The sequence below is a fragment of the Sus scrofa genome, chromosome 13, assembly GCF_054392235.1.
Source record: "Sus scrofa isolate SSC_HxYL_T2T_F1_AM1 chromosome 13, Sscrofa_HxYL_maternal_Yorkshire_Landrace_v2.0, whole genome shotgun sequence".
Taxonomy (NCBI): domain Eukaryota; kingdom Metazoa; phylum Chordata; class Mammalia; order Artiodactyla; family Suidae; genus Sus; species Sus scrofa.
Window position 1 is genome coordinate 132,130,654 of NC_139395.1, and position 11,379 is coordinate 132,142,032.

An 11,379-nucleotide genomic window follows, 5' to 3' on the forward strand; every position below is an offset into this window, starting at 1 on the left:
TTGTTTTATTTCCCTAGATTGACTTTGTAGTTTGGGTAATTGGTTAGGCCTTAGAGATTGTCTAATTGTAGATAATCTAGATAGATAACTAAATAGGTGTTATTTTTGGGAGTTCCTGTTGTGGCCCAGTGGTAATAAACTAGCATCCATGAGGACAGGGGTTTGATCCCTGGCCCTGCTTAGTCAGTGGATTAAGAATCTGGGGTTGCTGTGAGCTGTGGTGTAGGCTGGCAGCTATAGCTCTCATTCGACCCGATACCCTGGGAACTTCGATGTGCCCTGAGTGTGGCTCTAAAAAGACCAAAAAAAAAAAAAAAAAAAGTGTTATTATTTTTTTGGTCCCTTTTTTTTCTTTTTTTTTTTTTTTTTATATATATATATTTTCTACGGCCGCACCCACGGCATATGGAGGTTCCCAGGCTATGGGTCTGATCAGATCTGTAGCTGCCAGCCTACACCACAGCCACAGCAACGCAGGATCCAAGCCTTGTCTGCAACCTACACCACAGTCCATGACAACGCCAGATCCTTAACCCACTGAGCAAGGCCAGGGATCGAACCTGCAACAAGGCTCCTAGTCAGATTCATTAACCACTGAGCCACGACGGGAACTCCAAAAAAGTGTTATTTTTAATCAGTAGTAATTCAAGTTGCCTAAAATAACTACTGGACATTTCATACAGCTTTTCGTTGTTCAAGGACTAGTCGAATATTTTTGTAATTTATTTCTAGATCTTCTGATTAACCTGCATTTACTACATTTATTAAAAATCATCCTACTGGAGTTTATGGTGGCCCATTGTTGTCACGGCTTGTGGCATGGGTTTAATCCCTGACCTGGGAACTTGTGCATGCTGCAAGTACACCAAAAAAAAAAAAAAAAAAAAAAATCCTACTACACTGGTGCTTAATAAAAATGATAATGCCTATCTGTTGAACAGTGTCCTTAACCAAAAAAAGTAGCGAAAAGATTTTTCATTTTATTTTATTTTTCTGCCCACAATCCCAGCATGTGGAAGTTTCCATGGGCCATGGGTTGTACCTTTGCTACTGCAATGACAATGCCGATCCTTAACCTGCTGCACTACAAGGAAACTTCTTTAACTGATTTGTCAAAATTGTGATGTGCTCTTTTGTTTTTTTCAGTTAAAGTATCAATGTTCTGGGAGTTCCCGTCGTGGCACAGTGGTTAACGAATCCCACTAGGAACCATGAGGTTGCAGGTTTGATCCCTGGCCTCGCTCAGTGGGTTAAGGATCTGGCATTGCTGTGAGCTGTGGTGTAGGTTACAGGTGCGGCTCAGATCCCGAGTTGCTGTGGCTCTGGCATAGGCCGGTGGCTACAGCTCCAATTAGACCCCTAGCCTGGAAATCTCCATATGCTGCAGGAAGTGGCCCTAGAAAAGGCAAAAAGACCCAAAAAAAAAAAAAAACCAATGTTCTATGGAAATTATTATTATTTTTTTTGATGAGGGTCTTCTGTTTTGATTGAAAGAGTGTTTCAAGTAATCAGTAAAAATAATTTGGATGACAGAGAAGGAGCTTGGGCAATAAAAATACTTGGTTTAAATATAATATTAACTAATTTTTCTTTATTTCATGGCTAGATTATATCCATTCTGTTATCTTGCCAATTTATCACAGGACAGATACATTAAGCCAATGTATAGACAGTTGGACTATACTTTTTATACTATAGATTTTATATTAAATTTATTTTTTAGCAGAAGTTTTTTTTTTTTCCCCCTGGCTGTTCCCAGGCTAGGGCCCATACCAAGCAGCCACTCAAGCTGCTGCAGGGACAACACTGGAACCTTAACCTGCTGTGCCACAAGGGAACTCCTAGCAGAGGCTTTTTTTAAAAAAAAAACTACTGGTTATGTTAATAAGCACTTAATTTCCTCTGAGCTGTAACAGAAATAGCTGCTTGTACCTTTATTATTTATTTATTTATTTATTTATTCTTTTTTTTTGGTTTTTGATTTTTTAGGGCTGCACCTGAGGCATATGGAGGTTCCTAGGCTAGGGGTCGAATCGGAGCTGCAGCTGCTCGCCTATGCCACAGCCATAGCAACGCCAGATCCGAGCCACCTCTGCGACCTACACCACAGCTTATGGCAGTGCCAGATCCTTAACCCCCTGAAGGATCGAACCCGAGTCCTCATGGATACTAGTGGGATTTGTTAATCACTAAGCCACAACAGGAACTCTTGTATCTTCACTTTTTGATTGTATATTAGCCCACTTTGGTTGGTTGGTTTTTTTCTCAGTGCTTATTTCAGCCTTTCAAAGCATGAATATTGACCATATTACCTGTTTTGTCAAAAATCACGAAGTTTGCTATTTTTAGCTTAGTAAACTTTTTAGCACTTGTCAAGTTGTCAGGTGAATAGGCTCTGGGAATTGTTAGCAGAATAGAAAGGCATCTATAAAGCACAGATTCTCAACTTTCCATAGCTGCTCTCTTATAGGTGAGAAAATAAATTTCCTGGGCTTCATACTGATAACTAGTAGAAATCCTTTCTTTTAGACTTCAAATAATTCATAAAAGTTTTAAAAAATACAATTTTTACTTTATTCCCATTAGTCCAGGTACAGATGTCACTACAGAGCTGGATAGCTGGATTGATAAATTTTGTTTAGATGCTGATGTCTTCGTTTTGGTCGCAAACTCTGAATCAACACTGATGAACACGGTAAGATCTAATCATATTATTTTGTTTGATAGAAAGGAAATGATGTCTGTCAATTCTGAAAAGTGAAGGAAATCAAAATCATGGAAGAAGGTCTGATATCAGGGGTAGTTGAAGGGGTTTTTTTTTCCAGTGGGACTAGAAGGGCTGATTCTGATCTTGAGAGTAGTTCCTAGGATTTCAGTAGCCCTCTAGGGTTTGATGACTCTACTAATATTTGCAAGGTGTGATATGTGTTGTTGACATTCACGGAAAGGCCAAACACCATTAAAACCTAGGAGTTATCAGCAAGACCTATTTTGTGACTGTGTTCTTAGTGTTTATATGGCCCAATCTATGTCACATGAACCAAGCTGCTGTGACAACACTCACAGTTGTTTATAACCTGATGGTATTTAAAAATAGGTAAATGTTTAAATCTGTTTAGAGTAACTCCATTATTTAGGTGTTGGATAAACAAACTTTGATACTTTGGTACCTTTGTTTATATTATTCTTTGTGGGCAAATCTTCCCCCTCCCAATTTTTCATCCTTCAAAAAGCCTTGTTATCAATACTTTCAAGACCCCATTTCATCACCACCTCCTTCTTTATGGAGCTTTTCTTAATTTCAACTGGATAATTATAGTATTTATGGCCGTTACCTTTATTATTTATTATGATGTGTTGTACATGTGTCTTAAATTGTCATATACTTAGTCTAAATCTTCAAAAAGATTTGAGGTAGCTTTTTCAAAATATGGACCATCATATCTAGTAGTATCTTTTATGTTCTATTTATTATAGAAAGAGATAAATATTTGTTAAATTGAATTTCAAAAAAGACTCATGGGAGGTGTAGGAAAATCCTAAGTTTTGCTTCTTATATTTTAATTTTGTCACCTTTAAAAGTTTAATGCTCAGAGTGCTTTGGGATCCTTTATCAGTGGTTGTTAATCATTGTTAAATGGTTCAAACCTTTAGATTCAAATGAAGTTTCAAGTATAAATGTAAAAACAGCTTTTAAAAGTAGACACTGTTGGGCATTTGATATTTTTCAGGAAAAACAGTTTTTTCACAAGGTGAATGAGCGACTTTCCAAGCCTAATATTTTCATTCTGAATAATCGTTGGGATGCCTCTGCATCAGAGCCAGAATATATGGAAGATGTAAGTTATTTCTTTAAGTTTTGGAATATAGTCATGTACATTATTATCTGAGAAAACAGTAACCATCATGGAATAGAACATCATAAGCAGCTACTCTCTTACTTGAGAAAAGAATACAAACAGAAAAACGGAAGTGGGTATGTGAGAGACCAGAATATTAAGCTACTTTGAAGGAAAATTGTGTTATGAAAGTACTACCCAGTCATTTTAGATCTTGAAACTTCTAAGAATCCAGGTCAGGGAAGCAGAACAGGGAGTTTTCTTGTGGTTCAGTGGGTTAAGGATCTGGCATTTTCACTGCAGCAGCTCGGGTGACTGCTGTGGTGTGGGTTTGATCCCTGGCCCAGGAATTTTTGCAAACCGTGAGTAGAATAGCTGAAAAAAATAAAAAAAAGAAGCATAAATTCGCAGCACCCCAGTATCCCCGCTTTCAGCTTCTGGTCTCCAACCCAAAGATAACCACTTATGTTCTGATATCCTAGATTTAATTTTTCTGGTTGTTCAACTTTATGTAATGGAACCACATAGTATCTGCTTCTGTGTAAGGTTTCTTTTGCTCAACATTACTTTGTGGTATGTATTCATACTGTTATGTATAGTTGAAGTACATTATCACTGATGTAATACAGTATTTCATCCTGTGAATAACAACAGTTGATCTGTTCATTCTGATGGTAGTGGTGGGCATTTGGATAAGTTTCCTGTTTTTAGCTATTGTGGATAATGCTGCTGTGCCTCTGCTTATATATGTCTTTTTCATGAACAATGGTGTGTATATTTCTGTTGAGTATGTATCAGTGGTTCTCAATAGGAGGCGCTGGGTGATTTTGGCCCCCAGGGAATATATAGCCATGTCTGGAGACATTTTTGATTGCCACAACTGGGGGAGAATGCTTCTGGAATTCATTGGGTAGGGGTTAGCAATGCTGGTAAACATCCTATAACACAGAACAGCTCCTGCCTTCTAACCAAAGATTTATCTGACTCAGTGTCACTAACACAGGAATCAATAATCCATAGGTACATATCTAGGAGTAGAATTGCTGGATTACAGGTTAAGGATATGCTGTACAGCCCAAGGGTTTTCTGCAGTGCTCATACCAGTTTATATTCCCACTAACAGATTGAGAGTTCCACTTGATTTATATCCTTTCCAACACTTGGTAGTTTTTGTTTTTCGTGTTAGTCAGGATAGTGGTTTAGAAATTTGCTTTTTAAGAATAGAGAATCTGGCATTTGGTCCACAAGTAATATTTAATTTGTTTAATACTAGTTTTTCTGATATTAATAGTGGTTTACACTATTCCATCACTAGTCACGTTACAGTATTTGTTTTCATTCTTCCCCTCATGTCCCAGATTGGAATTTTGCTTAATTTGAAGCTTCATTAATTCTTGTTTTGTAATCAAACTTTTTCAAATCGAGTGTTTCATTTAATTATCAGAGAATTAGGAAATATCACCCACAGATTGTTCTTATCTATTCCTATTTATTAAGTCTTAACATGGAGATCTCTTATCATAGCCATAATGCTGGAGGCTAATACTAAACCCTAACTAACTTTGATCCTTGTTCCTAACTAAAAGTACCAAAGTGCTAATCTTAAACCTAACATTACAGCTCTAATCTCTAGCTAATGCATTCTCCTCAACTTTGTTTATTTTGTCTTTTTAGGGCTGTATCTGCGACATATGGAAGTTCCCAGGCTAGAGGTCCAATTGGAGCTGCATCTGCCGGCCACCCCCACAGGCACAGCAACGCCAGATCTAAGCTGCGGCTGTAACCTACACCACAGCTCACAGCAATGCCGGCTGCTTAACCCACTGAGTGAGGCCAGGGATTGAACCCCTGTCCTCATGGATACTAACTGGGTTCATTACTGCTGAGCCATGATGGAAATGCCCCCAGTATTATTATTATTTTTTTAAATTTCCCCAATACATTATTATTATTTTTCTACTCTACAGCATGGTGACCTAGTCACACATACATGGATACATTCTTTATTCTCACATTATCATGCTCCACGATAAGTGACTAGACGTAGTTCCCAGTGCCACACAGCAGGATCTCATTGCTAATCCATTCCAAAGGCAATAGTCTGCATGTATTAACCCGAGACTCCCAATCCATCCTCCCCCACCCCCCCAGCCCCAGCAACCACAAGTCTGTTCTCCAAGTCCATGATTTTCCTTTCTGTGGAAAGGTTCATTTGTGCCATATATTATGTGATATCATATGGTATTTGTATTCTCTTTCTGACTTACTTCACTCAGTATGAGAGTCTAGTTCCACCCTCCCCCAGTATTTTTAGAAAAAAAATATGCCATATATGTTCTGATATCAAAATAAAAATAACTTCATTATAGTAAAAGAATTATAGTATTCCATGATTTTAAAGGTATTAATAGCATCATTTTAGAAAATTTGGAAAATAAGAAAAGCATAATAAAGAAAAATGCCACCCATTTTTGTGGGTGTTGTTTGCATGTCACCTGTTAACTTACATAAATATATATGCACATCCTTTGCCCTTAATACAGATTTAGGAACCTTTCCATGCCTTTTAACTGCTAATTTTTGTGTATGATATGATTTTTAATGGTTGTGTAGTAATTAAGTGGAAGATTCCTGTCAGCAAGTATCAAAATATTCAAGGCAGAATCATTAGGTTAAGAGGAAGATTTCCTGTCAGCAGGTGTCAAACTTAATTTATTAGAATTTTTGAATTTGTTAAGTATGTGGCAACTGTTAGTACAATATAACTATAAATGGCATTTAGTATAGGCCTGTAACTGTCAGTTATAATTATAAAATTATAAGAAATATATTTCTTTAATCATTAGAATTCTTTTAATACCCTGTTTTTCTCTAGGTACGCAGACAACACATGGAGAGATGCCTACATTTCTTAGTGGAGGAGCTCAAAGTTGTGGATCCTTTAGAAGCACGGAATCGTATCTTTTTTGTTTCTGCAAAGGAAGTTCTTAATGCTAGAAAGCACAAAGCACAGGGGATGCCAGAAGGTGGTATGTATTCTAAATACAAATATAGATTATAAAAATAGCATGCTAGGACTCTTGCTATAAATGAGGTTTTAAAATCTTCACCTAAATATTACAGGTGGGGCACTTGCAGAAGGATTTCAGGCAAGATTACAGGAATTTCAGAATTTTGAACAAATCTTTGAGGTAGGAATTTTGTGACTGTATTTAACAATATAAAATCCTAGAAATGATGGAAAGTGATTGTAATCTTCTGTTTTCACTTGTTATCTTTGGCAATAACCTTTGGTGTTATTTAATGTAGTTTAACAAAGCAAGTGAAACAAGGAAAATTTGAAGAAAGGAAGTCCCTGCAAAATGGATGCTCTGTAAGAATAGAGAAATTATAATTTCTTACTCTTTTTCCTTATATATTTATATTTAAATGAGATACTTTTTTTTTTTTTTTTTTTTTTTTTTTTTGTCTTTTCGCCATTTCTTGAGCTGCTCCTGCGGCATATGGAGGTTCCCAGGCCAGGGGTCGAATCGGAGCTGTAGACGCCGGCCTACATCAGAGCCACAGCAACACGGGATCCAAACCATGTCTGCAATCTACACCACAGCTCATGGCAATGCTGGATCCTTAACCCACTGACCAAGGGCAGGGATCGAACCCGCAACCTCATGGTTCCTAGTCGGATTCGTTAACCACTGAGCCACAACGGGAACTCTGAGATACTATTTTCTAATATTGTGTTGTGCAGCGGGTGAACTACTCTATTTTCAATAGGGAAGATTAAAGAAATATAACTACTCTTGGAATGGATAATAGAGCAAAGTAAAAATCCTTTTTCTTTTGATAGAACATAGTTAATGTCATTTGACAGAAGTTAATTAAATTTCTAAATTGTCACCTTTTCTCCATACTTTATGCCAAAAGTCCTGAACAAACAAATGAATACAAAAATAATTATGATACAGGTCCTGTACTTAGGAATCTAAACTGCTGAGGTTTGTGAAAAACTAATGTGTGTGCAGCATTGGGGAGGAAGGATGCCTCCTTATGTTTTGGTGTAGGTGTTTTATTCAGAGATATTAAAACTTACCTACATTGACCATTGGCCAAAAAGTTCTTTAGATATTAATCTTCTAAACCCTCATTTAGCTTTATCTGGCTGTGCTTATTGGGTTGCATATCTCCTTACCCACAAATGAACACAAATACTTTAGAAGTGAGAAAACTTTCATCTGTAATTATTCTTCTTTATAAGTAGTACTTGCCTTCATTGTAAGGACGTGAATGTTGAATGTACTTGGCAGACTTTCTTTATTTATTTTTCAGAATTTTTAAAATTAAACTTCTATTTTTATTTTTTACTGAATTTATTTTTTATGGCCACACCTGCAACATATGGAAGTTTGCAGGCCAGGGATTGAATCCGAGCTGCAGCTGCAACAATGCCAGCTCCTCTTTCCCTCTGCACTGGGCTGGGGATCGAACCCATGCCTCTGCAGTGACCCAAGCAGCTGCAGTCAGTTGGGCTCTTAACCCACTGCACCATAGCGGGAACTCTTCCTCTATTTTTAAATTAGTAAGAGGAAGAAAGACCATTAGTTAGATCAAGACAGTGTTTAAGAAAACCTACTCTCAGCTGTCTCAGTAAGATGTCAGTTACATTTCATCCATGAGGAAAGTAATGGGGAGAGTGTCTATTGTTTTTTTCCCTGGTCTTAAATTGAGCTCTTCTGTGTATGTATGTATGTATATTTGTCATTGCATTCTCCTACTAAAGCATACAGTTTAGTTTTCTTTCATATGGGTTCCTGGTACAACTTTTGCTTTCCTAGATTATCTCCTTGAAGAGGTGGGAGTGAGAAGAAGAAATGATGTGCTGTAGAGCACTGGTTCCCAAACCCAGCTGATCATGAAGTACTTTAGAGAATTGCAGACTCCTGACCTATCCCAGAGATTGATCCTGTAGGGGTATGATGGATCTAGGGATCTGTTATATATTTAAAGCTCCCCAAGTGATTGCTTGCAGTAATCAGGCAGACTTAGGAACTTTTAATTTTTTTTTAAGTTTTTAGAAGAAACATGGCATTTCACGTTTTTATTGTAAAAGTTCATTTGAGAATTTAAAATTATATATAGAAAAAATTTCTTGAGCAAGAGCTTATACAGTTGTGGAGAATGTCCACCTTTAGAGATTGAAACTTTTTGCCTTTTAGGGCCTTACCCACAGTATATGGAAGTTTCCAGGCTAGGGGTCAAATTGGAGCTGTAACTGATGGCCTACACCATGGCCACAGCAATGTAGGATCTGGTGCTACTCTGCAACCTACACCACAGCTCACGGCAATGCCGATCCTTAACCCACTGATTAAGGCCAGGGATCGAACCTTCGTCCTCATGGATGCTAGTAAGATTCATTAATCACTGAGCCATGACGGGAACTCCTAGAGTTTGAAACTTTTGTTTAAAACTGATAGATATAAAATGAGAATCATCTAAAAATTATTTGAATTTATATAAAGAAATAATGAGATGGGCAAAAAATTTTGTCTGGATGGCCAAATGCTTTTTTGGTAATTACATTGACAACTTACTTATTTTGGTGGGTTTTTTTGTTTGTTTTTTTTTTTGTTTTTTTTTATGGTTGCACCTGCAGCATATTGAGATTCCTAGGCTATGGGCTGAACTGGAGCTATAGCTGCCAGCCTACACCACAGCTCACAGCAACATTGGATCCCCAAGCTGCTGATGAAGACCAGGATCAAACCCGCATCCTCATGGATGCTAGTCCATGGATTGGTTTCTGCCGTGCCACAACAGGAACTCCCTATTTTTTTTGTTTTGTTTTGCTTTGTTTTTTGGCTGTGCCACATCCATGGGTTTGTTTTTTTTTTTTTTTTTTTTTTTTTTTTTTGGCCATGTTCACAGCATGCAGAAGTTCCTAGGTCAGGGATCAAATCTGAGCCATAGCAGTGACAACACTTGAATCCTTAACCTGCTGAGCCACCAGGGAACTCCAGCAACTCTTTTGCTCTCCAAAGCTGAAATTTTTTCTTTTCTTTTCTTCTTCTTCTTATTTTTTGTCTTTTTAGGGCTGCACCCATGGCATATGGAGGTTTGCAGGCAAGGGGTCTAGTTGGAGCTATAGCCGCTGGCCTACACCACAGCCACAGCTATGCCCAGATCCGAGCCGAGTCTGCAACCTACACCACAGCTCATGGCAGTGCTGGATTCTTAACCCACTGAGCAAGGCCGGGGATCGAACCCCCAACTTCATGGTTCCTAGTTGGATTTGTTTCTGATGCACCACAATGGAAACTTCTGAAATTTGTTACTTTTAAAATCAGCTTTGGTAACTTATGATTTCTTATAAATTAGTGCATTTCTGAGAATTTATAATTTATTATAAAATTGTTTTTTTAAAAGTATATTTGTATCCCTTGTCTATTTATGTCTGTATATATTTAGACATAGATACAGGTAAAGGATACAAGAAATATATATATTAAATCTTAATTGGATTTGCCAGTGATTTGGCTGCTTTGCTTTATCCTTTAAAGACCGAGGCCTAGCCCTTGATTAATTTTTCATTTGATAAATAGGATTTTTTTGGTTTTTATTCATTAAATTCTTTTCTTTTTTCTGGTCTTTTAGGACCACACCTGAGGCATACGGAAGTTCCCTGGCTAGGGGTCAAATTGGAGCTGTAGATGCCAGCCATAGTCATAGCCATAGCAATACCAGATCCAAGCTGTGTGTGCCACCTATACCACAGCTCAGGGCAACACTGGATCCTTAGCCCACTGAGCAAGGCCAGGGATTGAACCTACGTCCTGGTGGATACTGGTCTGGTCAGGTTTGTTACCGTGAGCCACAACGGGAACTCCCAGTTCATTCAATTCTATGTTAATCTTTCTACAAAATTTCCTTCTGTTTTCATGGTGTAAGTGGAATCACTTTTTGCTTTTTGGTTTTAGGAAAGAATTTAGGGCTATGGCTATGAATTTGTGAGTGTAGCTTTGGGATATATTCCATGAGTTTCAGTATCCAGTTTTCATTGTTCATTAAATTTTATAGTTTTTTGGCATTTCCTCTTCAGTGCAGGAGTTATTAAAAATTTTGATTCTTGGGGAGTTCCTGTCGTGGCTCAGTGGTTAATCAATCCGCCTAGGAACCATGAGGTTGTGGGTTCGATCCCTGGCCTTGCTCAGTGGGTTAAGGATCCGGCGTTGCCATGAGCTGTGGTGTAGGTTGCAGATGCAGCTCAAATCCCATGTTGTTATGGCTCCGGCGTAGGCTGGTGGCTACAGCTCCGATTAGACCCCCTAGCCTGGGAACCTCCATATGCCATGGGAGCTGCCCAAGAAATGGCAAAAAGACCAAAAAAAATTTTTTTCTTTGATTCATGGGAGTTCTCGTCATGGCTCAGAGGTTAATGAACCCAACTAGGATCCATGAGGATGTGGGTTTGATCCCTGGCCTCGGTCAGTGGTTTAAGGATCCTGCCCTACCATAAACTGGTGTAGATTGCAGATGTGGCTCA

The 11,379-nt window shown here is 38.1% G+C and overlaps 1 protein-coding gene across 4 annotated transcripts in view; it reads left to right on the forward strand.

The window, feature by feature from the left end:
* MFN1 (mitofusin 1) overlaps nt 1–11,379 on the forward strand; it is a 37,325-nt gene that overhangs the window by 9,582 nt on the left and 16,364 nt on the right. For 3 of the 4 annotated variants that reach the window (XM_021068494.2, XM_021068493.2, NM_001315732.1), the window contains 4 exon segments: nt 2,587–2,695; nt 3,732–3,839; nt 6,715–6,868; nt 6,963–7,030. In XM_021068494.2, the coding sequence (XP_020924153.1) occupies nt 2,587–2,695; nt 3,732–3,839; nt 6,715–6,868; nt 6,963–7,030 (439 nt within the window). 4 annotated transcript variants of the gene reach the window in all.